At 39.8% G+C, this 27997-nt stretch overlaps 1 protein-coding gene across 14 annotated transcripts in view; it reads right to left on the bottom strand.

Moving 5' to 3' along the window:
- SOX6 (SRY-box transcription factor 6) overlaps positions 1-27997 on the bottom strand; it is a 538119-nt gene that overhangs the window by 67725 nt on the left and 442397 nt on the right. For 12 of the 14 annotated variants that reach the window (XM_051967575.1, XM_051967573.1, XM_051967571.1 and 9 more), the window contains 3 exons: positions 20350-20499; positions 15427-15607; positions 11242-11426 (listed from right to left, as the gene is read on the bottom strand). In XM_051967575.1, the coding sequence (XP_051823535.1) occupies positions 11242-11426; positions 15427-15607; positions 20350-20499 (516 nt within the window). The remainder of the gene's footprint in view (positions 1-11241; positions 11427-15426; positions 15608-20349; positions 20500-27997) is intronic. The other 2 variants (XM_051967581.1, XM_051967582.1) reach the window with 1 other exon arrangement.

Raw genomic sequence — 27997 nt, 5'->3', positions numbered from 1 at the left:
TTTGGAAAGAGCATTGGAATTGGCCTTGGAATAAAAAGCTCAGGTTCAGGTCTAGATAAGTTCTTGGAACCAGGAAGCCTTGGATTCAGATTCTCCCTTTGATACTTACTCTGTGACCATAGACAGAAAAGTTAATAAAGTCTATGAAATGAAGAAAATAATTCTTACATTGTTACTAATCACAGGTTGGCTGCGGAATGATATCTATAAGGCACTTGGTAAATGTCACAATTTTATAAATTATATATATATATATATACACACACACATATATACATATATACATATATATTGATTTATAAGTCATATATTACATATTTTGTTATACAAATATGACATTGCAATATATGAACATATAATGTATATTGTAATATAAATAATATATATTGCAAACCCCAAGATTTTCTATATTACATATGTACATATATGTATGTATGAATATATAAAATTATTGCTGTTGCTGTTAATAAAAATTCTTTGGGCATGTTTCTTAACTTCAATGGGCAGGAGCAGCCCATTGAAGTAGTTCAGTGGAGGACACTGGCCCTGGAGTCAGGAGGACCTGCATTCAAATCTGGCCTCAGACAATTAACACTTCCTAGCTGTATGACCCTGGGCAAGTCATTTAATCCCAATTGCCTAGGCCCCCAAAATTTTTGTTAAAAAATAAGGAAGTCAGATTAGATGATTTCTAAAGTTGTTTTCAATTCTAACATTCTAGAATTCTAAGTACTAGACTTTAGTCCAGGAGCTACTTCCAATCTCAACTCCAACATTCACTAACTATATGACAAGTTCCTCCTCCATCCCTACCCTCATCTTAGAGGAAAGTCACTTAACCACTATAGGTCTCAATTTCTTCATCTGTATAATGGGGATAATAATACATTCACTGTACCCTTTGCAAAACTGTTGTGAGTCAAGTGCTATATAAATGTGAGCTCCTGAGTCTTCTGGTATAAGAATGACTGATAATAAATAAGGAAGAATAATGCTTCAGTAATAGGGATACTATGCTATCTTGTCTAGAGTATGGCCAGATATAAAGGTTTATCAAGGGTCAGTCAGTATGTGTTGAAGGAAGGTTGGCTTTTAGGTCACGCCTCTATCCGTATGCCATGCTGCCTGCTTCAGTAATGGTAGAAGTAGAGAGGTAGTGACTTATAGAATAATGAACTGGGAAATAGAAGAGCTGGTGTCTGATCCCTCCAGGGGCCTTTCTGTAAGAATGTTACTAAGACCCTTGAGGTCCTTAGTTGGACCAGAGTTCCCTGCATTGAAAAATGGAGAACAAACGAGATGCAGAACCTCTGAGGCGTTTTCCATCCCTCCGATGCTAATATTATGAGCAAAGGGGCTATAACATGCTTTTCCATATTATTTTTCTATGATTATAATGCAGTGGAAAGATTAATAATTTCTAAAGGTCTTCATTTCCCCACTCCAATCTATAATAAAAGCTAACATAGATAGTTAAAATATGTCAAATGTGAGGAGGGGCAACATCAGCTAAATGGGCTACTCTGTTGAAAATATCTGAAAGAATATGCCATATGGTAGGGAGCCGAGTCCATGAAATACTCACATTTGCTAAATCGTGCTTCTTAAAAAGCAACTGTTCATTCCCACCTTGTCAAAAGTTATGCAAAACTATTATTATAAGTTTGGGTTTATGCCTCATGGAGCAAAAGCTCCATTTCTTGGAATCTGCCCCTTTGGAGAAATTACCTTCATGTACAGAAGAAGTGCTCTAGAGGGAGATTTAAAATAATAACAATGATAAAAATCTGTAAACTCTATCTACAAAGAAGCTTTTTTAGGCAGCAGGTATACTGCTAAGACACTGGATTCTTCTACTGCAGTGGCAGAAGGAGAATAGCAAGTTTGTTGCTATTGTTGTTTTGTTGTTTCACTTTGAATTAGGTTTTAACCTTGTAGCTAAGCAACTCCTGGAGGAGCTGTGACAACTAAAATCAAAGAAAACATTGGAACAGCTCGACACAGCTACATGTCTCCTCTATGGCGGGTCCCTGTGACTTTGAATACTAACCAGGATATAGCGGGTGTCTAAGTACATGCTGGTTATCTCCTCACAGAGATTCAGGGATGCACATCATAGACTGAATAAATGTGCATCACACACACACACACACACACACACAAACATACACGGAATGGGGAACAATGACAGCCTTGAATCAAGATTTGAATCTAACTTGACACATACTAGCTGTGTGATCCCTGGACTTCTGTGAGACTCATTTGCTTTATTTTTCTTAAAGTGGGCAACACAATCCTTGTGGTACCTCTTTAGCAAGGCTGCTCTGAGGCTCAAATTAGGTAAAGTATGGCAAATGCTTCAGAAACTTTAAAGTGCTACAGAAATGTGAGGTGCTGCTGTTCATACCTGAGTGACTCCCTCTCCCCAGATTATTTCCCATGCACTCCTTTAAGACTGATTTGTATGAGATGATTGATGCCACTTCCAATGATCTTGTGATGAAGAGAGCCATCTACACCCAGAGAGAGGACTATGGGAACTAAATGTGGATCACAACATAATATTTTCACTCTTTTTGTTGTTGTTCACTTGCATTTTGGTTTTTTACTCATTTTCTATCCTTTTTGATCTGTTTTTTTTTTCCTTGTACAGCAAGATAATTGTATAAATATGTTTACACATATTAGATTTAACATATATTTTAACATGAATAACATATTGGATTGATTGTCATTTTGGGGAAGGGGTGAGGAGGAGGGGAAAATCTGAAACACAAGGCTATGCAAGGGCCAATGTTGAAAAATTATCTATGCATATGTTGTAAAAATAAAAAGCTTTTTTAAAAAAGAGTGATTTGTAGACTAGAAATTTAAGCTGAATTTGTTCCATAGTTTTTGATAAAGAAGCTTTAAAAAACAACAAATGAGGCAGCTAAGTGGTGTAGTAGATAGATGACCAGTCAGTCAGGAGGACCTGAGTTCAAATCCCATTTCAGACACTTAACACATACTAGCTGTGTGACCTTGGGCAAGTCATTTAACCCCAATTGCCTCAGAGGGGAAAAAAGATGAATTCTTACTCAGGTATGGAGTCAGGGCAGCAGAGTAGAAAGAGAGATTTCTACAAAGTGTAAATAAAAAATATAATTCTGAATAATCAGAAAATTCGGGTACCTCTGGAATTGACCCCCCCCTAGGTTATGGAACTTCAAGGCTTAGCTAGCAATTTTTTCTCTGATTATGGAGTCAGAAAATCTGGATTTATATCCCCAGTTCTTCTATTTATTCCTTATGAGATTTGGGCAATTCATGGTACATCCCTGACCCTTATTTTGTCTCATCTATTTAGACACTCTGCCTTAGAACTTGTGACTCTAAATCCTTTGGTCCCAGAATCCTCTAAGGTCCCATATCACTTTTCTAGTAGGAAATACATGAGGATGTGATTAAAATCTGCCAGAACCCTCTCCCCGCCTGCCCCTGCCCCTGCCCCCACTGTGTAAAGTACCCAAGATGTTCACATTTTAGCATGATGGCCAAAGTCCAAAATAACAAGCCACCTACCCGTACTTAATAGTACTTAATTAGATCTATGAGCTGATCTGTTCTCATAAGAGATGAGAAGTATTGCTGATTTTATATTTCATATATACCCACAGGGATGTGTGTGTGTGTGTGTGTGTGTGTGTGTGTGTGTGAGTGTGTGTGTGTTATAGAAAAGGAAACTGAGACTTGAGAATGTCAAGGATCTAAGCCAATCTACTACAGACAGAAAGCGGCAGAAGCAATCTAGAAGCCATTACTGTCCAGTGCCATCTTTTCACTTATCTGTCCCTAGACTCTTTTCCCCTGCCTGCAAAATGTTCAGATATGAATTTCTGTGACAAACTTCTAGTTACATCAAAGAAATGAAGCCTGGGATGGCAGCGTGGGTGTGTGTGTGTGAGTGTGTGTGTATGTGAGTGTGTGTGTGTGTGAGTGTGTGAGTGTGTGTGTGTGAATGTGTGTGTGTGTGTGTGTGTGCAACAGCATGACATTGTCACACAGAACCCATTTAACTGCCTGGGTCCTCCACAAGCACAGGAGCCAACGTCACCTCGGGGCCTTGGGACAGAGCTGAGCAGGAAATGCGGATTCCTGAGCATGTGGATGAATTTCATTCCGCGATGATCATCCTGACTCACCTGGCCCTGTTCACCTGTGAACAGTAACTGGACCGCATTCCCTTGCCTTGGCTGCGGGGCCCGGAGTTTATTCCAAACACACCCTCGCGAACAAAGCTTTTGCCGCCCCCGTTTTCCTCATTGTTGGGTGGCGGTTATTGATCTCACGCCTAAACTTATCCTGGCAGGCAACAATGACGATCTGAGTCAGCTGTGGAGCTGCGAGCAAACCCCACGCTGCCAGGCTCAGGCCTGGCTCAGCGTCCAGCCTGTTTTCCACTTCTAATCAAAGGGGGCAGTGTTACATCAGCCGAGAGTCTGAGCGAGCCCTGTGGGTGAGGAGGACAGAACCGAGGGAAGCAGAGATTTCTGCATTTTCAGAAAATAAATGGTTATTTCTGGAACTGGCAGGCCTAGGCCGTGGAACTTCAGGCCGAAGCTATTTTTTCTCTTTTAAACTCCACATAAAGACTCCCTTTGCCAGGATGAGACTATATAGCACCACAAAGGAGAGAGAACAGTGGATTTGGACTCTAGGGTCCTGAGTTCAAAACCTAACTTTGCTATTGACTACATGTGAGATTGTGGGAAAGTAACTTCAGCGCCATGCTAGCCTCAGTTTCCTTCATCTGTAAAAAGGAAAGAAAGGATATTTGCACTGTCCACCTTTCAAGGTGGTCGTGAAACAAGTCCTAAAGAAATATTACTAGCAGTTCTCAGTGTTACTGTCCATACAGAAAAGTGGGCATTAAAAAATCCCAGCTGATGCTGCTGTCTTTTCAATTATAGGATTTAATGCTGGAAGAGAGCCAAGGTCAGCTGGTCCAGCCTCCTTCATAAGTGATGAAGAAACTGAGGCTTAAAGAAGAGATTCAGGGGACCAGAGACACACCCAAGAAGTAGAATATTTATAAGGACTTGTGTTAGGGCCATTTCAAATTGAATTCCTTAAAAAAAGATGAGAACCCAATTGATAAATGGTCAAAGGATATGAACAGACAATTCTCAGATGAAGAAACTGAAACTATTTATAGACATATGAAAATATGCTCCATTACTAATCAGAGAAATGCAAATTAAGACAACTCTGAGATACCACTACACACCTGTCAGATTGGCTAGAGTGACAGGGAAAGATAATGTGGAATGTTGGAGGGGATGTGGGAAAACAGGGACACTGATACATTGTTGGTGGAATTGTGAACACATCCAGCCATTCTGGAGAGCAATTTGGAACTATGCTCAAAAAGTTATCAAACTGTGCATACCCTTTGATCCAGCAGTGTTTCTACTGGGCTTATACCCCAAAGAGATATTAAAGAAGGGAAAGGGACCTGTATGTGCCAAAATGGTTGTGGCAGCCCTGTTTGTAGTGGCTAGAAGCTGGAAAATGAATGGCTGCCCATCAATTGGAGAATGGTTGGGTAAATTGTGGCATATGAATGTTATGGAATATTATTGTTCTGTAAAAAATGACCAGCGGGATGAATACAGAGAGGCTTGGAGAGACTTACATGAACTGATGCTAAGTGAAATGAGCATAACCAGGAGATCATTATATACCTCAACAACGATACTGTTTGAGGATGTATTCTGATGGAAGTGGATCTCTTTGATAAAGAGAGCTAATTCAGTTTCAATTGATCAAGGATGGACAGAAGCAGCTACACCCAAAGAAAGAACACTGGGAAATGAATATAAAATGCTTGCATTTATGTTTTTCTTCCCGGGTTATTTATACCTTCTGAATCCAATTCTCCCTGTGCAACAAGAGAACTGTTCGGTTCTGCACACATATATTATATCTAGGATATACTGTAACCTATTCAACAAAGGACTGCTTGTCATCTGGGGGAGGGGGTAGAGGGAGGGAGGGGAAAAATCGGAATAGAAGTGAGTGCAAGAGATAATGCTGTAAAAAATTACCCTGGTATGGGTTCTGTCAATAAAAAGTTATTTAAAGAGAGAGAGAGAGAGAGAGAGAGAGAGAGAGAGAGAGAGAGAGAGAGAGAGAGAGAGAGAGAGAGAGAGAGAGAGAGAGAGAAGAGAAAAAATGTAATAATAACATTTTAAAAGTAAAAATAAAATAAAAATTTTAAATAAATAAATAAAAAGATGAGAAGGCAGGCATAACATTGATAATGGCAGCTAACATTTGTTGAAAATAAAATAGCTAACTTACTTGGGGCTCAGTTTTCTAAACCATAAAAAAGATAACAAAATCTTTAAAAAAAAAAAAAAGAAAAGAAAAGAAAAGAAAAGAAAATAGCTAGGAGAAGCTAGGTGTTGCAGTGGATAGCATACCAGCCCTGAAGTCAGGAGGACCTGAGTTCAAATGTGACCTCAGACACTTAACATTTCCTAGCTGTGTGACCCTTGGCGAGTCACTTAACTCCAATTGCCTCAGCAAAAAAAAAAAATAAATAAATAAAATAAATAAATATTTAATTAAATAGCTAACATTTCTAGAAAACTAACTGTATGTAAGGCATTGTGTTTAATACTTTACATTTCTTATCATATCTTTTTTTCCCTAACAACCCTGAGATGTGGATACTATTATTACCCCCATGTAACAGTTGAGGAAATTGAGGCAAACAAAGATTAACTGAGTTGACTAGGGTCACCTAACTAGTAGATCCAAGATTGGATCTGAACTCAGGATTTGCTGACCCCTGGTTTACAGTGCAAATGTTATATTCCTATTTCACAGATAAACTGAGGATAAAGACACAAAGTGTTCACATTACTTTGGGCAAATTAATCTCAATTTCTTTATGTATAAAAATGGAATGGGGTCACTAAATGGTACTGTGGATAGAGTACCAAGCCTTGAGTCAGGAAAACTTATCTTCCTGGGTTCAAATCTGGCCTCAGATACTTACTAGCTTTGTCACCCTGGGCAAGTCACTAAACTCTATTTGCCTTATCTGCAAAATAATCTGAAGAAGGAAATAGAAATGGAAATGGAAAGGAGGGAAATGACAAATCACTCCAGTATCTCTGCCAAGAAAATACCAAATAGGATCACAGACAGTCAAACTTGACCAATAGCACTGAGTAACAAAAAAAAAAAAAAAATAGAATTGTACTACATGATTTCTCCAATTTCTTCTCACCTAGCCATTCTTTAATTCTAAGATCTCTCAGTATCTTTGTGAAGCAGGAAGGATACAATGGCAAACTATTATTCTAGTACTAATTGATGGAACTACAATATGTCAAGGCAACAAAGAGCCCCGAACTGCCCTGGCTTCCCTGTACAGCATGTCCTGGGGTCTCAAATCACATTCATCCAATGAAGCAACCAGACTATTTATTCTAATGGGCTAATACCTGAATACTGCTTGGATCAGAAGATAACCATCAATCCAATGAGGTTGTGACAATTACTATCATCAGAAGACTCTTTGCCATCCAATCATTCATGTACAAATAGAAAACCAGTCTAAGTGTTAGAGGTACACTCAGACACCATGTTTGAATTGCAAAAGCCAAAGTAACCCTATTAATAATCCCACTCCTTCACCACCAGTGCCTCACTTCTTATCTCACTCCCAGCTGGGGACCCTTAGTTCTGTCTCTGTAGAAGATTCACAAGTAAGACATTTAAAATTCAACCTTGAATTGTCCTACATAAAATATTCTTTGGATTAGATGACAAAATAGCAAAATCTGGGGAGCAGTTTGGCTTTGAGTATGATCTATCTGCTCGCGAGACTTAGAACTGGGTTTGAAATGGCAAAAATTTGTTTATTGAGAAGGCAAAAGCCCTGACCAGTCACTTTTTTCCAAAAGCACTTTGTCCTGGCAGGTTTTTCCCAATCTGTGGGCACATGCCATCCTGCAATCATAGAGCAGAACCCCTCCCAAGGTGCCGTTACAGTCTATTGTGCCTACAAGCTACATATTTAACAATCCCTAAACATCCAGGGACACAGCCAACCAGAACGCCTAGCAGGCCAAAAATCTTTCATTTTAAAGTGCCAAAATATGGATTTGTCCAATAGACTGTAACATCTCCAGGGGTAAATATATTTGTGGGGATAGATAGATAGAGATAGAGATAGAGATATACATATACATATATGTGTGTGTGTATATATATATATGCTTGAAAGCATATTATAGATACATTCACATGTAATACTATATATATATGTATGTGTGTGTGTATATATATATATATAAATGATCATGTTTGGTACAAATATGGGTTTTATATGTATATCACTTTGGATGTTTTTTAAAGGAAATGGAAGCGCGAAGAGCAAAATCTCATCCCTTGCCTTCCACTCTCCTTTGTCTGTACGCATTTCTTCCAAAATAAGATCTTTAGCATTTCAGCCTCAGTCTTATTCCTCCTAGATGCAGGGTTTTTCATCTTTTTTGTAACCTTTAGCAGTCTGATAGAGCCTCGTGGACTCCTTATCAGAATAATGTTTTTAAATAATCAAAGGAAATAGCATAAGTTTTAGTGAAAACTAAAATTATTTTTTTCCATCCAAAGTCACAGGACTCATAAAATCTATCCACATATCCCCTACCTTATTGGTAGCCCTTGGCTTAAGAGTTCCTGTTCTAGATAAATAAGGGAAAATTCATTTGAAAAGGAACTTGAAATTAGCTTATGGTATCAAATTGGATCCTGCCTCTGCTGCTCCTTCCATTCCATTCCAACTATGCATGACCCTTTAGAATCATGGAGTTGTGGTGTCTGACCAAGGGGTAAATGACAAACTTGAAGGGAGGTCCAACCTAACACCAATTGGCTCCCAAGAATGGAGATTTGCCTGACTACATAGAGTCTAAGAAACAGATTTAACTTTGCACAGTGTGTGCCATGTTTGAAAACTGGATTCTTATCATGATACTGTGTTTTTCCCCAAATCAAATCATTGTCTACACATGTTCCTTTTTAAATGCTTACAATACCAAGAATATAAATAAAATGAATAAATGTATTTCCCTCCCAGCTAAGGTAGCATCCCTTTAGATTGCACAATGATCATTTTGGTCATTTGCTCAAATAAGACTTTCTATAAGATAAGAACATGGGGATATATGAAGAAGAAAGAACCTGGCATCATAATAGTAGAAGAACTTGCTTCAAAATGTATTAACAGACAGTTCTTAGATGTGCAGCTATAGTTACTTCATACTTTGAATTTCTTATGTGTCAAATGGGGATAACAATTTTTGTTCTATTCATCGAACAGAGCTGAGAAGAAAGCACTTTTGCAACCTGTTGATTGCTATAGAAATGTGTTTCCTCTTTGCAATATTTAATGATACTAAAAGCAACAATAATAAAAGTAGCCCAAACCTACCAACTTTTAATAAAGTAATAAGCCAACCTAAACTTGTACATATGAATATTCATAGAGTCCTGGATTTTCTATAGCCATTAGTGTGAGCCTAATTGGAAAGGAATCATACTAGCCATGCCATGCCTATGCTCAGTCCCATAGGCCTAGAAGGATCACCTAAGCTAAAATAAGTGTTGGCTTTTCTTTCCATAATTTTCAAGGGAATCTATAAAGGCAAATACTCAGAAGAGTCAACATATTAACTGCAAATAAAAACGCTGATTTTCTTTTGATTTAGCAACATATCTATAGAGAGTCAGGACTGTTGAACAGCCCCACGGTCACTAGTACAAGTAGATAGGATTTTTTAAAATAGGTTAACTCTATCAGATTGCTTGCTGCCTTGGGGAGTGGTGCAGGGAGGAAGGGAAGGAAAAAAAAAATCTGGAACTCAAAATCTTTTAAAAGTGAATACTGAAAACTTTCCTTACATGAAACTGGAAAAAAAATGATACTCTTAAGTGAAGGGGAAAATAGATTAATAAGGCTAAGGTAAGGATACCACCCACCTTCCCTTCCAACTCTTTCCAGAACTGGGAAATCCTGAGAAACTAAAGGAGTATGTTTTCTTAAGTCTTCTCTTTCTATACTATTTCCCTGACTTAGTACTATGTTCTGTCCCCCTCCAAGCCAGATAGTCCTTAACCATTCAACTTTCTCCCTCTTCCTTTTGTTACCCAGCAAAAGCTACTCCCAGGAAAAAATCTAAAAAGCCCAAAATTCTCCTTCACAGAATATAAGTTACTTGAAGGAAATGACTTTTTCTTTGAATTTCCAGCACACATTAGGTTTCCATCGATTGCTCTTGAATTAATTCTAGGAAGTCAGTGGCTAATAACAGCGAGAGAAAGGACACCTATGCCTTTTATTTTCTCACATCTCCCCAGGCCCTGGAAGTAGGACAGAGAACATGCAAATATTAGGGAGAGCCAGGGGAAGAGAGGAAAAAAATGAGGAGGGGAGTCAAAACAACTCTCCCCTCCCTTTCCCTCATCTTTCCATCAATGCAACTGGCTGAGCTGTCAGTCAGTCACCCTTGAATCTTAATCGCTGCACTCTGGCTGACTTTATATGACTTGACAACACAAGCAGTCCCTGATAGGGAGAGCAGAAAGCTGAGGGCACCCTCAACTTGGGGGTTTCCTTCTCTTTACTCTACCTCTGGCCTTTTGGGTCTATCCTGGAAATCTATGGCTAGGAAGTGTTCACTGATGGCTACAAAGTGTCCACTGATGGATACCAAGTATCCACTGATGGATACAAAAAATTTGTCCACTGATGGCTACTAAGTGTCCACTGATATCTTGAAAATTCAACAGTTTCTGAGAAAGTAAACACAAAGACTATCCCTTGATAACACTAAGTTCCTTAAGAGAGGCGGCATAGGAGGCGGGAAGGGACGGGACTGGCTCCGTTGCGTCTCCCCGCCTTCAGACGGAGAAGCTGGCCCGTACGCAGCCAGTTAGCACGTGTGCCCGGGTGCCAGTGGGCGGTCTGTGAACAAAACAATGTATGGGGCCGGTTTTTTCTTCTTTGGGGCGGGTTGTATTTTCCAGCTTCCAGGGGAGTTTCCGGGCTTGAGGCGACAAATCTGCAAACCACGGGGCCGACCCCAAGCCAGTGAGTGAGCCAGTGTAAGCTTTTCCTGGCTCGAGGACCTGGCCACGCGCTCGTGGGCACTGGGCCGCAGTGGCCGGGATCCCACTTACCTTTTCATTCCTGCAGTTGTTGAGGCCCGTGCTATTCATGGAGGTCAACTTGCCGTCTATGCCGTGGGGCTGTTGTTGCTGCTCCCGCTGGATCTGTTCTCTCATCTTCCGAGCCTCCTGAATGGCTTTCATCACCGTGTCCTGGTCCCCAAATAGGGCAGGGGAGTTGAGACTGGACAGGATATCTGCAAGTACAGCGTGTGCCTTTGTTAGAACTTGGGCCGCGCCACACAACACGGCTAACATTCTTACGGACCCACTAGCCTGTCAAATCAGAGATAGTGTGGATGAGATCAGCCCTGGGGCAAACAAGTGACTCTGCTCCTATTCACCCCTCCCTCTCCCATTCTGAAACCTCTCAATGGGTTAAACGGTGGGAGGAGGAGAGAGGTGGGTGGGATTGCAAATACCCAGCAGGAGGAGCAGCATCCTGTCGGCAAAACCGCTCAAAATGAAGCTAATGCTTCCATTGCTAAAAAGTCTGCCGCATATAATGACAAAGAACTCACAGCCTTGGACTGCTAACTGTGCCCTTGAACAAACTCCCAGTGAAAGCTTGACTTCTTCTGAGCTATAGTCTCTGAATCTGTAAAAATAGGCCCAAAAGTGCCTCCAGAAGCATCCCTATAGTCAGAGGCTGGGCCGTATCAATATCGTCTATGACAAAATTTTTTTTTTGGGGGGGGTGGTATTTGTGTGTTTGTTTGTTTGTTTTTGGAGTATTGGAGGTTTCTAATCCTAATCCAGCTAATGTTTGTAGAGAGTTTTTGAAACATCAAATGTCACCTCAATGTGAGGTATTTAAATGAGTAGTTGACATGGATGAAGCACTCTAGAGTTCAAAGCATTGAACATGTATTGTCTCCTTTGATCTTTGTGAAAAATTACAAGTGGATGCCATTATCACTCCTATTTTTGTTTTGTTGTTGTTCAGTACTATATGACTCTTCATGACCCCATTTGGGGCTTTCTTGGCAAAGATACTAGAATAGCTTGCCATTTCCTTCTCCAGCTCATTTTAGAGAGGAGGAAACAGGCAAGTAGAGTTAGGTGACTCATCAGATGGTAGCAAAATCTGAGGAAAGAGTCCAATCTGAGTATATAAACCCACTATACCAAATTGCATCTTTAGTGCTAAGATTATTAGTAGTATTATTACCCACTTGAGGAGTTCCTAGCACTCTTGGTCAGATTGGCTTCTATTGTGCCAATTTGGCACTAAGGCTTGTACCCCAAGGCCAACCTTACTTCTTTCTACCTCTGAAGATGCTTAGGTCTACACTTTGACATGAAGGGGTGTATGTGTGTGCTGTAGGAGAGCAGTCTTGACTATTTCATAGGAAAGCACCAAAGATGTGTTCATGAGTCAATGAATGAAGAAGTGAAGAAAGAGAGGGAGAGAAAAAAGAACAGGGGGCAAGAGAGAGAGAGAGAAAAGAAGCAGAGAGAGAGAGAGAGAGAGAGAGAGAGAGAGAGAGAGAGACAGAGAGAGAGACAGAGAGAGAGACAGAGAGAGAGAGAGAGAGAGGAGAAAGAGGAGGAGGGGAAAAGAGAGGAGAAGGAGGAGGAGGAAGAGGAGGAAGGGGAAGAGGAGGGGGAAGGGGAGAGGAGAGGAAAAGAGTAGAGGAGAGAGAAGAGAGGGGAGAGGAAGGGAGGGGAGGGGAGGCAGAGGGAAAGTGTGTGTGTGTGTGTGTGTGTGTGTGTGTGTGTGTGTGTGTGTGTAATCAGTCCAAACAGTATAGAAAAGCATGGGAAGGAAGTGATGTGTAATACTCCCAAGTGCAGCCAGGATGTATCCCCAAACTGCTGCAGATAGCTAATGAGGCATTCTACAGATCACGCTGTCTAAGTTATTTACAAAGAGAATGATAGTTCCTACTTGCCCCACTCTCTCCAACACTTGCTGCTCTCAGCCCCCACTGGAACAGCAGTGGGGCTGCCTGCGTGGGCATGGTGTTAACAGAAGGACAAAGCTGGGAAGGGAGGGAGGCTCAATATTTTACTCTTCCATAGGACACACAGAGAGAGAGAGAGAGAGAGAGAGAGAGAGAGAGAGAGAGAGAGAGAGAGAGAGAGGAGAAATATCTATATCAAACTAATTTTCTTCCATGAATTGCATTTTTATTATAGGCAAGATGAGTACTTTGGATAAGATTTTCCAATTTTAGACCAAAAGATAGCAATTATTCACTGCCTAGTAAGTTTAGGCGGCTGTGGTAAAGTTTTAACTTGATCCACCTGTCTACAACCAAGCTCCAGCACTCCCCAGCAGACAGACAGACGCATGTATGTTCATACTTAATGTCACCACACCAGCCAGCCAGCTGGGAAAAACCAGCTGGCAGAACATACAAGAATACATTGGGCAGGAGCCACTGGGGGGGGTGGCACATGCTGGTGTGCACATGTGTGTACATGCACACACCCAATGAGGGAGTTTAAGAAATACCATTTTATTCTCAACCTAATTCTGGGTAATTTTTTTTTAAAAATCAATTTAATTATTTAGCATATAAACAGATACAAATTAATATAAATTTTAGAAGGAAAGGGACTTGTCTTTTTATCCCTAGGTAATTAACATGGTTTTGAATATTTTTTAAACTGGATCTGAGATTTCATTGGTATAGGAAACACTCAGTGAGAAAACTCCATCTAACAAACTGCAGATCAGCAACTGTTCTTAATTTTAGATTAATTTTAGAGCAGGGATTCTTAACCCAGACAAATTTCAAGGGGTTCATGAACTTAGGTAGACAAATATTTACATCTTTGTTTTCATTAACCTCTTTAAGGAGGTTAAAATATAAATATATAATTATATATATGTAAGCATATTATATATAAATAAATTTATATAAATATATAATATATAATTAAAATAGAAATAGAAATAGCACTTTCTTCAATGATGAATATAGTTAACAAATATTATTCTGAGAAAAAATCCATAGGTTTCACCAGATTCTCAAAAAGTTCTGTCTGCTTCTATGTATATCTCTCTTTTACATACACATTAAAAAACTATCAGGGGACACTGAAAAATTAAGTGACTTGAGTAGGGTCACACAGCATGTGTGTGTGTGTGTATATGTATGAGTGTGTGTGTGTGTGTGTGTGTGTGTGTGTGTGTGTGTGTGTAGTCAGGTTTTCCTAACTCCATATTAGCTTTCCCCTAATACTACATGATGTTTCTTATCTTTATAGTAGACACTAAATTTAATTAAATTTAAAACTCTGGTCTTACTCTCTCAGTTAATAGAGAAGCTGAGGCTCAAGAAGGGAAGTGATCCAGTCAGGTTTACACAATGGCTCAAACCCAGTTCATCTATCTCCATATCCGATGTTCTTCTCACTGGGACACACTGAGCCCTTTCTTCCCATCCCCACTCCTCTCTCTGTCTCTGTCTCTCTGAGTCATTGTCATGGGTTAATCCTCCATCCAAGATCTTAGATCCCTAAGATATTTGAATATTGCCTCTCTTTTCTTATCAAAATAATGACTCTTTCTTAAATGAAATCTTCTAATCAGAGGAGCATAATGTTCCGATTCAGATACTGAAAATCCCTACCTTGCTTTCCCAGGGGGACAAATGAGCTGGTCTAGGGGATAGCTGGGTTCCATCTCCACCTCCCAGGGGTTACTGCTGGGGATTGAGTGAGGGAAAGCAAAGTGGGGCCCTTTCCAAAGGATTTAGAGATGGAAGAGACTTTAAAGATTATTGAACTCAATCTCTCCGTTTGATAAGTGAGGAAACTTAGGGAGGGAAAATGAGTTGCCCAAAGGCACGCAGGTGTTATCATGAAAGACCTGAAACTTGAACCTAAAGCTCGCTTTCTTTCGTTTTTCTACATTCCTTCTTTCCAAACCCACAGATTGTGAGCCAGGAGGAAACTTTGGGGCTTGTCATCCAAGCCCTTTATCTCTCAGAGCAGCAACCTGAGACGTGCCTAAGGTCAGCCAGGTGTTGAGAACAGGTGTCAGGATTCGAACTCAGACACTCCAAGACAAAGCTAGGAAGTCACGGTCAGGGCCTTGGAGGGCTCTGGGGCTTGGAGGCGGAAGGCCACCAAACCTAGTCCGTCTCATGCAAGCCCCTCATTGGAAAAGACTCGTGGGAAGTCGCCGGGCCGCGGCGGCAGGCTCCCCGGATGCGGCTCCGTTGTTCCGGCGCCCACATTTACCTAAAGAGGATCCTCTCCCCAGGCTTCCCCGGATGGGGCTGGGAATCCCGCTCTTGTTGGGCAGGTTCACGGGGCTGGTTTTGCTGGCCGGGAAGAGGCTCTGCGGGGGAGATGTCGGGGACTTCGCCGGCTCAGCAGTCTTGGGTCGGGCTGAGAGATTCAGGGGCTGTGCAGCTTCATCCTACGAGAGTTTAACATAAATAATTATTAACGAGGAAAAAAAGCAAGACAAATGAAACACATTATCACTTAGTAAGCCACAGCTATTTTACACCTCGGAGACAATGCCACATTCTCCTCCAATAATAACAAAAGAAGCTAATTATCTACTTCCTTGAAGATTCATCGAAAGGAAACCTCATTAATTTCTCTGTGTTATGCTTCTATTTACATTAACTATGTAGTTGGATCATTCTTTTTGCCAAATTAAAATTTGAATTAGCTCACATTACAGCTTAATTTCCTAATGTGTTTTCAGAGATCCAAATTAACCTAGGGCATTTACAAAGAATTATTTAAAATTTCGAGGAGCTCCTCGGGTGCTTTTGTGCATGTTCTCCCTGTAAAGATCCTGGGACTATGAATAGGCTCTGTGGCTAATTTTTTTTTCCAAATCACAATTTTAGATTAAACAATTGGGAGTCTTTTAAAAATGGAAACATGGAAAGTTCCCCACTCCCCACCCCCATCCCTACCTCCTGGGCCCCTGCCCGGGACACTGCAGTTTGGCTGCGTTTCCCGCGTGGCTTTATGGGTGTGTGCACTCTTCATGGTCTATATTCTGGACTCTCCCCATGTTTAAAATTAATTTTTAAAAAGAGCAAGCGAGCATTGTAATTACATTTTACATGCCATGCTATATGCAATATATTTTACACGCTGAAAAACAATGTCTTTCTCTTACTTTTATATTCAGCACTGCCGCTTTTTAATAGAATGTTTATTTTGAATGTCCCTTCTGCACTGAACACAGGACAAATGTCTCGCTTTTAATTCTATTGCAGTTAGGACTCAAGAGCCTCTCTTTCAGCCTACTTCTTCAACCAGAGAATGTCCAACACAAAAGTACTCTAATGGCTGACCGGTGGGAGGGATGGGATGGGAGAGGGAAGGAGTCTCCACACATTATATAGACTTTCACTTAAATGTTCAGAACTAAGAATTGCTTTGTTACACGTTAAAAGACAAGTCCCTGGGGAATAATGAGTCCCATGCTGCTAGGGCCCCTGGGGTCTGAGAAAGAGCTATCTCTAGTTAAAGGCTTTCACCATCATTGTTCAGAGCACACAGCAGGACGTGGGACAGAGAATAACCCACCTCCCCCTGCGCCCCAAACCATGTAAAAAGTGAGCCTAGCTCTGCCCTTGCTGTCTGGTTCCCTCCCTAAACCACTGTCTCATCATCTTAAAAATCAGGATGTTAGAATGGTCCAAAGGACCCTTCCAGATCAGCCAATCTACAAGGGGATGAGCAAAGATAAAAAGAACAGACAAAGAGGACTCAGAAAGGAAAGAAAAAGGATTCTTGGGCATGAAGGCTATGATGAGATAGTTGTTAGCTCTCCTCTGGGGGAGGAAGCACTGATCAGTCCGGCTCACGGGGTGCTTGCTTTGATTGTAATTAAAACCACGGTATCAAACTATTCAAATACCCTGAATTCTCAGAGTTCACCATCACCTATAGAGAGGCTTAGAGTTACTCTTGAAACAAAAATAATTTTGTGGGAAAGTTTGAAGGGCACATTTTAAGATACAGTCATTTATTGAATTAAGATTTCTTCCCCATCACTTTTAACACAAAGGAGTTTTGGAAAAGTAGTAAGAGGAATAGTAGTAGCACTAGTGGTAGTAGTGATGACATTGTAATAGTAGTAGTAGTAGTAGTAGTAGTAGTAGTAGTGATAGTAATGGCACTAGTAGTAGTAGTAGTAGTAGTAGTAGTGATAGTAATGGCACTAGTAGTAGTAGTAGTAGTAGTAATGGTACTAGTAGTAGCAGTAGTGATAGTAATGGCACTAGTGGTAGTAGTGATATAGTAGTGGTGGTGGTGGTAGTAGTTAGTAGTAATAGTAGTAGTATAGTAGTAGTAGTAGTAGTAGTAGTAGTAGTAGTAGTAGTAGTAGTAGTAGTAATGCAATAGTTTTGTAAAGTGCTTTACTTTTTATCTCATTTGGTCCTTACAAAAACCCTGAAAAGAAGCTGTTATTATTATTCTGTTTACAAATAAGGAAACTGAGGAAAATATCAGTGAAGCGATATCCCCAAAGTCATATAGTTAACAAGTGTTTAAGGCAGGATTGAACTGCATTTTGCTGAGTCCAAGTTCAATACTTACAGTCCCCATCTAAAGACACAAATGTTTGTATTTCTCCCTATCCTCATCAAAGAATACAATTTACTTGTAACATCCATCTTACCTTAACACCATCCCATTCAATTGTGTTTCAACTATCCTCCCTATGCTAACCCAGCTTTTAAAACATTTCACATAAAAGCAGGGAAGGTGTATTCTTGCTACATTTGGGAAAATCTCCCTGTGTGACATTCAGTAGAATGTCATCTGAGGCTGCCTCATTTTTATGTCTTTGCATACCTCTTTTCTGGCACCTAGTAGTCACTTTTTCAGTGCTGGTTCTATTGAATATGAATTGAATTGAATTAAAACTTTTGCCATACTGCCTTATAGCATCAGTGACAAAGTTAAGTGACCCTGGGGACATTAATTCTGAAATTTTAAATGAAGATCCAACTCAAAGCATGTGGAGATAAATCCACCCTAATACCAACTCAGTTAGCTAGAGGCAGCACATGACACTGTGCTTTCACAGTTCTCAAGGACAATTTTTTTTTCAGGTCATAGGTATCCTTCTCTCTTTCCCCAGCAACTTTTACTTTGAATCCTTTATCTATATATTGTTTTGCTCCTGTGATGCTGCACGTAAATGAAATAAATATAAAGGAAAAGGCTTCCTTTTTAGTAGTATAAAATATAGTTGAGTTAAATTATGTAGGGAAACCCCCAAGAATTTACATGTGGTCAACTCTGTAATAGAATTCAGCTGGCCAACAAAGCTGGAATGGTACTGGCTTCCATTCCAGCAGATATATGCTTAAATATAACCAGGGAAAATTTTACTCATCCAGTAAAGGTTTGGTTTGGGACAGATCCACTTGGCTGGCTCACTTGTGAAATGACTTTTGCACATTAAAGTACTCAATATTCAATATACCAAGTCACTGGTGTTTGATATCCCTCACACTATGGCAACTACAGTTAAACAAAGTGGCCTTGCTTCCCAGTGGAGCATTCTGCCTCTCTTTTGCCAATATGAACACAGAGGATGTGAATAAATGAGACAGGGCCGACCCATAATCAGAGCTGTCTTCTGAATGGGAACTGGCTGCGGGCTTATTTTTCAAAGCTCCTGGTCACCAAATTCCAGTATTTAGAACAATGGGGCAAGAGCTGTGGACTACTTTTTTTTTTTTTTTCTCAAAGGTTTCTAATTATATGGATTGGGTTTGGAGTCTTGGTGGGGTGGGACAACAGGCATCTGGACCACTTTTTTCTTCATCAAATGGAAGTCCTGGTATGAAAAGTTTCTTCACTGGTGCAGATCTTAACTCATCTGCAAAGTACAATCCTAGAGAGTTGTCAGGGAGACTGAGTCATTGTCCATGATGAACAATTAGTATGTGTCAGACAAGATTTGAACACAAGTCTTCCTGATTCCGAGGCTAGCCCTTTATCCTTTATGTCATGCTTTCTCTCTAATTACATTTCATTTCTTCAAAATATATGAATTTCTCATGATTCTCTCTGCACAATTTTCACTTTGATAGCCTTTATTTTCCTGGGGAGGTGTTGTTAGAGCCTCTAAGTGACCTCAAAAGTTCACTGGGAATTTTGCAAAGTCAGACCATTTCATCAAATCTATCACTGCCGGTATCGAATTCTGTCTGTTCCTCTTATTAGCATCAGGCCTATTCTTATTTGAGACCTATCAAATATCTTCTAAGACCAGGTTGAATAAGTGCAGAATATATCGAGTACCCAAGTGTTTTTGACAAATATTAAAAGCAAATGTTTGATCTTTACATTCCCTCCACAAAAGAGGATATTTTACCAAGCACAATCATTTCTGTCGGTCTGTTTGGCTTTGGAAATCCCATAGAGGAGGCAAATACTGTAATAAAATGAACCAGTACCACCTATAGGTACCAGCTGCACCATGAAATTGGAGGGGCATACCGTGCTTTTTCCATGCTGCTGCCAGCCCCTGGGTGGCTTCCTCAGAAGGAAATCTGATCAGTCACAGACTAGGGATCATCAGAATACTCAAGGTCTCTGTGAAGTTCTCCAGAGGCTGGGAAGGCATGGCTGAGGGCACAACCTACTTCTCCTCCTTCCCCAAGGACCCTATTTATACTAGGTTATGATCAGAAATAGTCACAGCTTGAGGAAGACAACCTGGACTCTTTTGTCTTTGCCTTCCTGAGCATGGGTGGATTGGCCCTGGGCTCTTCCTGCTCTGGTTTTATCCCCGAGCAGGAAACAGGCACATGTCTGAGAAGCGTGGAGCAAAGTCTTGTGGGCCCGCTAAAACCCTGCCATTTGCACTCATGAATATTCTAAAATAAAAGCCAAAATTCTGGGAAAGAGAAAGATGCTCCCGAGAAGCAAGTTTGCAGAGCCGAGCATGGAGATCTGGGTAAAGATCTCACAATACGGCACTATTGTTTTCGATAGGGAAACACCTGTTTGTGAACACACTCATAAAATTGACCACAATGGATGGCGGCTGCATGCGTCTCTGCCGTGTCTGCGTTCCCCGCGGTTCCCTCCAGAACCCAGATCGAGCGCCTGGGCATCTTGCAGGGCCGTTTCCTCCCCCTTCCCACCGCCCCCACCAAAGGCAGGTACCTTAACTTGAGTTACAGGGCTGGTCCCTCTCTTTTCATTTTTCATCCCAGTAGGTGAGACCGCCCCTGCTGTGGTTGGTGGCTGCGGAGTAGACGGCATCTTCGCGCCAGGTGACACCTGCATGCTGGCCAGCTGGGCCGCATAGAGCTGCTGCAAAACAAGGAAGGCAAACATTTCTCTCTTCAATGGGGGTGAAGTGGAGTTTAGAAAGACTAACCAGGATATCAGATTCTTAGATGCTGATTTTTTTTTCCCTGAGAGTTTTATCACCTTGTTCTTCTTGGGTACGTTGAGAAAAGGGCATCTTCCCTCGCATGCTTGGCTGTGCAAGCTTCCCGAGTCCCCTGCTGAGAAGCCTGTCTGAACCTTTCTCAAGACTTCAACGTACAGAGAGAGCGTCACTCAATTCTACCCTGTACAGCTTGGGCCAGACTCAACTCTGCAGGTGAGATCATTGGTAACAATGAGAAAGAATCAATTGCCGGGAATTCGCTCTTCTTCCAGGATCCCCAAACCCACAGGCAGTTACTAGATTTTTCAAGGGCCTGATTTCTAACTAGCGCATGATCAGGCCCTTTTCCCTCTCATTTCTTTTGAGATCTAAAAGGAAATGCAGTTTTCTTTTCAAAACATATTTACCACCTTCATAGTATCTTCAGCAATATGAAAGGACCCTATGTTACTTGGTATACTGGCTCTGAGGTGTGATTCTTTTTTTCCAAACTGAAGAACCAACCCTCCAGCATACCCCTCTGGTGAAGGAGCATTCATCTGATAATCAAGCCAGCCTATATATCAGTCAATGGAATTAGTTTTATTTCTTCCTTCCCCCTCATCCCCAGTCCTGCAATGAGTGGTTCCCTCTCCTTCCCATTGCCTTTCTGCTCAATCACCTCTTCTTCTGGAATACTTTTGATCTTGGGCCTTTCTTTGACAAGCTTCCTAAGGAGGCCAGAAGAGTTTCTTATTCAGTCAATTCAAACTAATATGGTACTGGAATCTGAACACTCATCCATCCTTCATAAATTTCAAATTTTACAACAAAGTTGTGTTTATTGCGGTCAAAGTTGTAAAGGGATTATTTCCCATTCCCATAATGCTAAATATCACTAACATAATTTATTACCTGTGATTCTAAGATAATTTCAGTGAATCTGCTATTTCAGTGGGTCTTCATCCATTCATTCCTCCCAAACCAGTGTAGATTACTACCTTGCCTTCTCAGAGAAGGAGGCCGAATGGAATAGTGGAAAGACCATTGGATTTGAGAGATGAAGGACCTAGATTCAAATTTAATCACTTCTAATTCTAAAATCTGTTACCCCATATAATTCTTGCCCATATCTTTCCACAAAACCCTTATAGCCAACACATTATAATGCAACCCTTCCTCTTTTAATGTTTCCTGGATACCGTGAATATGGAAAAATTGGGTTATATATTTGTATCTGTGGGTAGGTCTTTAAACCTCTTTGAATCTCATCCACAAAATGGAAATAATAATAGTTATACCACCTGCCTCAGTGTTATTGTGAGGAGATCTTTTCATAGACCTTAAAACACTACTTGTGACTGCTATTATTGGTATGATACAAGATCAGTCCACTTTTCTCTGTATCATCACGTGTGTTGATGATGCATTTTTTCACCATGTGCAAGTCTTCATTGGTAATACATTGCAACCTGGCTACACCCACCATTCATGTTTTTTTTTTTTCCCCATTACCCTTTGGGTTACATGCAATTATGATTCTTTTGAAATGATGGTGTTCCATGAGTCAAATCCATGCAGCATCACCCAAAACGATGGGTAGCAAAGAGATGAACTTCAGGGCAGCAATGAGTACTTGGATGATTGCTTGGGAGATCCATTAAAATGTGTCCTGTCTTGATTAAGAACTAAATCCTCACCTTGAATTAACAGTGGCAAAGGCTCCATCCATCCCACATAAGGAAGAGCCTGCCTCTTCAACCACATGGAAATCAGTTAAAACTTTGCCTTATTAGTTGTGGGGGTGGGGAAAGGAAAGGGGGGAAAAAAAACCAGGTGGTTTGTATGTAATTTCCAACATTACTATCATTCAGATGGACAAATAAAAAAAATTACAGTAATCAAAAGCAGACCTTTCAGCACATGTAATTAAATGAAAGCTTAATAAGGAATAATTTGCAAGAGCCAGATGTGCTTATGTCATAATTGTTGCTTTCTTTGGAACAATTTTTCTAATATAACAAGTCTCCAAAGAAATGAAAGTTTCACAATACTGTGAATACTGTGCAATGACTCAGGGGCTAGACAAATACATGTGTAAGGGTCAGAGTCAAAAATCTAAGGATGGCTGAGTATAAAATAAAGAATGCTAGCCCCTTCTTTGTTCTAGTTCCTGTGGTATATGTGGTCTGTTCCAAAAACTGACCAGAGCAGGAGGCAAGGCTTCTGAAACTGGAAGGGTACCTGCATTTCTCCAGTGAAGATCATTTGTTTTTCTTCCCCTGGTCAAACTCTTCCTCATGTCAATTCCATCCAGTGAAAAAGAAATTTTGTTCTAGTAGACAAGGATTCAACTCAATCTATGGCCCTAGCATATCAAAGAGGATGATATCTCTCAGGTTGTGATGCTTCATGAAGGCAATAGGTGATATTATGCCAGCCCAGGAAAGGAATTAACTCACTCAGTTCCTAAGTTTTGTTTCATCAGGATCCCAGCAGAAGAAATAAAACTAGGGAAACTATTCCATTTGAAAGGTAACTTATTGATTTTTCTGTCTCCCTTTACAAATTGGATTCTATAGTCAATCCATGGGATCACAATTCTGTCATCTATTCTAAAACACAGATCCCCAGACTTAGAAATAGAAGGGATCATAAAGATCAGTTGGTCCCATCCTAATTTTATAGATGAGGAAGTCAAGACCCTATGCGGTAAGAATTATCATAAATCTGCTTCTTTATTAAGTTTCCAGAAAACATCTTTTCAATGAAAACTATAATATCCCATCCAGAATTGAAACAAAGCTCATCTGGTCCAGTCTCAAGCTCAGGAGTAATCCCCTACAAGTAGTCTTGTTTAAAAGATCTCCAAAAAGCCAAGGTAGCTCAAGGTAGCCACAGTTCTAAATGCTGAGAATTTTTTCTTTCCATGAAGCTTAAGTTTGCCTTTCTGAAACTTCCATTTATTATTCCTAAAGTGAAGAGAAACTTTTCTTTCACAATTGCCCCTCAGACATTTGAAGACAGTATTCATGGTCCCCTTCCCCAGTACATTTTCTTTCTGCTGGGCTAAATATCCCTAGTTCTTTTTGCCAAACTTGAAAGGGCAAGAATCCATGACCTTCAATGTTCTAGTTTCCCTCTTCTGGACATCTTGCTTCTATATAGCAGAGGATACAAAATTTGTTTGTTTGTTTTCAGTTTCCAATAAAGCCATCTACATCTAGTTAGCAGACTTTAAGGTATCAAGTGATTTTTTCCCCTTTTAAGTAATTCAAGGAAAACAAACTTAGTTTAAGCTATATTATGGTGCTTTAAAGGAAATGATTCATAAAATGTCAGTGCTATTAGAGATTTCATAATGTTAGAGTTGGAAGGAATCTTGAAGTTCACTTAGTGATGCCAATCTAACCCCCTCATTTCACAGATGGTGAGAATGAGGCCCAGAGAGAAGGTTGTGCCTCCAGTTGCACAGCAGTAAATGGTAAAGTCAAAGCAGAGACTCAGACCTCGGAATCTTTGGAATCCAGGTCCTGTGCTCTGCTCATTATGCCAGGCTTCCTCCCCAGCCTTGATTTTATAGGTGGATTGCAGTGGCATTATAAATGAGCAATCCTGCAGAACACATGGCAATTAGCCTGGTCCATAATGTTCTTAGGCGATCCGGTTCATTCTTCAGCTAGACAAAGGGACAAGAATCACTATCCAACCATTCTATGGTACAGCTTCATACTAATTTGCTCAGAATAGAATCCTTCAATACAACAGAACTCAAGCCTAAATGGTAGAAAATAACCCAGTTATCTGAAGATATGGAAGGGAATAAGAATAGCCTTCAGGCCATATTTTACCTGAAAGAATCATTAAAAGCTTTCTAATTTTATTAAACATTATGATTAGAGTTTTAAATAGTGAACTTCACATTTTTAATATAATTCAAATATACTAGCATTGAAAGAAAAGTCTACAAATACCAAGTTTGTTATTAATCTGTTGGTTTTTTTTAGGTCAACCCTTAGCTTTGGAATCTGGTCCCATTCTGAAGTCAACTAATTGCCTTGTGTGGGTCCATATCCTAAAATAAATTGGTTCTAAAGTAGGTTCTGTGCTGTGCTCCTCAGAACTGTTTCTTTGGGGATAGAAGGAAGGGTGGAGGGACAGAATATGTACTCTCATGACTCAGTGGCTCATAATTTGTTTTTTTTTTCTCAAAATCATAGAAGCTCAGAATTTGGAAGAGACCTTGACAATTAGATCTCTAGTCCAACCTAAAACTGGAAAAAAATCTTCACTAAAATACACTAGTTAAGAGACTCTGCTTTGAAGAACTCTGAAGAGGCAAAAATCTCTCAAGGCAAGCCATTTCCCAATTGTTGGGAAATTTTTCTTTATTTCAAATTTCAATTTGCCCTTTCTGCAACTTTTTTCCATTGCTTCTGATTCATCTCTCCAAGGCTAAATGGAGTAAATCTAATATCTTTTTGACACAACAGTCCTTCAAATACTTGATCACGGCCCTCTCAATCCCCTGACAATTTTTTCATCTCTGATCTAAACATCCCAGATGGTCGTCTTTGTCCCCCTTCTCCATCTTGATTTTCTATCTCTGGAAGTTCTCCATCTGACCAGTGTCTTTCATAAAGATTAGTCCTCAAAAAAAATTGAATATCCCTTAATGTGACCTGGTCAGGGCAGAGTATAGCAGGACTTCATATTCCTGGAATCTGGGTCTCTGGACCTTAATGGAGTCCCAGATTGGCTGCCTAATCACACATATTAAGGAAAGTCTAAGGAAGCCGACTCATTAAAATGTAGACTTATTAGCTATTGGATAACAATTACCTAAATTTATGAACTGACTATAAACCCTTGAATTTCTATATGAATTAGACAGTCTCAGGATAACTAATGAGCAACACTGATTCTTCCTCTTCTAGTTGCTTATAAATTAAAACTGAGCTAAGTCTATCTACATCTTTTTTTTTCCCCCTAGTATATAAAATGCCAGTTTCTCCCATTTTAGGCAGAGAATCCCCGAACCATTTCAGACACAGAGTCTCTTTTTCCATTTTAATATCATCTGAACCTAAGAGTAGATCCATTAAAATTGGTCTTTTTAAAAGACCAATGGCTAAGAAGAAAGTAAAGTTTTGATTAAATATTAGGTCTGGCTTTCAAAAAACATCATTAAATGCACGCCGCCAAGGTTGTAGAACAGCTACTCATTGCAATACATAAAAATGATACCCCCAAATAATGCTGAGCATTTGACAAACGGCAGTATGGGAGAGGTTAGAGCAAGGCTGAGGCAAAATCCCATAAACATTTATGCTTTCATTATACTCTTTGTAAACACAGATTGCCCATTTCACATTTGGAACAATGCAATGGGATAGATGTTGTTTTTTTCTTTTTTTAAACACATGGTGGATATGCATAAAAATGAGGCTGGGTAGCTCAATGAAAAGAGAGTTGGATTAGGAAATCAAGATCATGATACAAATACCAGCTCATCATCTACTTTCTGTGGGACCACAAGCAAGTCACTTTATGTGTCTCACCCTCAATTTGCTCTTTGTAAAAACTGCTAAAGAACCAGAATTTATAGTGGTCCTAATTATCCTGTTGTTGCTGATAGTTCAATTTTTTTTTTTTTTTTGCTGAGACAATTGGGGTTAAGTGAGTTGCCCAGGATCACACAGTTAGGAAGTATGAAGTGTCTGAGGCCAGATTTGAACTCAGGTCCTTCTGACTTCAGGGCTGGTGCTCTAACTGATGAACCACAAGCTGCCCCCTGGTAGTTCAATCATGATGAAATAATATTAACATTATTAAAATATAAATATAAAAATTAAATGTATTCTTGTTGTAGCATTATAATGTTTCATGTACAGCAGAAGCAGATAATTTACAGTTCCTGCCTGCGTAAGGTTCAAGCAATTCCCCAACATTATTTATTCTGTATGATCCTACTGTGATATAGGTCAATATCATTCTTCCATCAATAAGATCTTCTGGTAAAAATAAAAGGTCAAGAAATGTGGGGTCTTCTCTGGGCTTTCACATGACTCATTGAATCACTTGGGCAAATGGGTTTTTGGTGGATTTGTTGTTGTCGTGTGTATTTTGTTCTACTTTAATTAAAATAGGAATAAAGTTTTATAGTCTCTCACTGAGGATCACCCAAAGGGCTATGGAGATGCTATATGGTGGGCATGAACAAGTTTTAATGGCATTATAAACAAGGTGGTACAAGAGTTAGGAGCTAGACTTTAGATCCAGGAAGATCTGAGTTCAAATCCTGTCTCAGACACTTATACAGTACTTGAATGGTCCTGTGTAAGACACTTAACTTTTCTTAGCTTCACTTTCCCCTTCTGTAAACCTGGTGGTTTTAATTATACTTATTTTTGTAGCGTTACTATTAAGAATCAAATGAGATACTATTTATAAAGCACTTTGCCAACCTTAAAATGTTCTAAAAATGTTGACTATTATTTTTTGCATTCCTTATAAGCATGTACACATACAGAAACTTGGTTTTATTAACAATAGTCTATCCTTAAAAGCATTTTACCTTTATGTGACTTGGTATGTTATTGTCAGAAAAGTACTATACTTGGAAGTCCTAAAAGACAAGGATTTCAAGTCCTATATCTAACTCCCTTGGCTCTATGCACAGGCCAAATTAATTTCATTGAACCTCAGTTTCTTTCTGTATAAAAAGGGGATCTAATTTCAAAGTCTATTTTGAGGTGCCAATGGGATCACATTTGGGAAGTTCTTTGGGAAGTTGGGGGTATCTAAATATTAGCTGTTACTCCTCTGGCAATGCACCTCAGCTTTATTTTTCTCTCATTACATCTGCAGCTCAAACAGGAGGGCAGAGAGTACAAACTTCCAACCATTTTAATGCTTTACTCTATGTAGTTGTGATTTTTGGTTAATTTGTTTGCTTGTTTGTTTTTTCCTGATGGAAAATGGGAGAGGAAATTATTTAACTTTCAGAATATGTGAATCCATATCATAACTAAAACAACATAATGAAATTTTACAGATGTTTGCATGGACAACCTAAACTGGTAGATTAAGAAAAGAGGAGTCGTGAGGATTTGAACTATGTTCAGGAACAGCAGCTTTTAACCTGGGGCCCAAGATTTTTTTTAGCGTTTTGATAACTGTCTTTCCTTTGTAATTCTGTGCATTTTATTTTATTAAAAACATTATTCTGAGAAGGCATCCATAGGATTCATCAGTTTCTTAAGACATAAAAAAGGTTGTAAACCCTTACTCTAGGCTGTAGCAAAGCACCAGAAAGCAAAACAATCTCTTCTTTCTTTTTACCAAGTTAGGGTAGTTGTCTAAGGTGAGGAGCTAGAGTGTGAGGTTGACCAGCTCATTTCCAAATGTTCCAAACTATGGAACAGATCTTTTTTT

Source organism: Antechinus flavipes, chromosome 6 (assembly GCF_016432865.1).
Source record: "Antechinus flavipes isolate AdamAnt ecotype Samford, QLD, Australia chromosome 6, AdamAnt_v2, whole genome shotgun sequence".
In the NCBI taxonomy this organism is placed as follows: Eukaryota; Metazoa; Chordata; class Mammalia; order Dasyuromorphia; family Dasyuridae; genus Antechinus; species Antechinus flavipes.
This window is presented reverse-complemented; position numbering and strand designations above follow the sequence as displayed.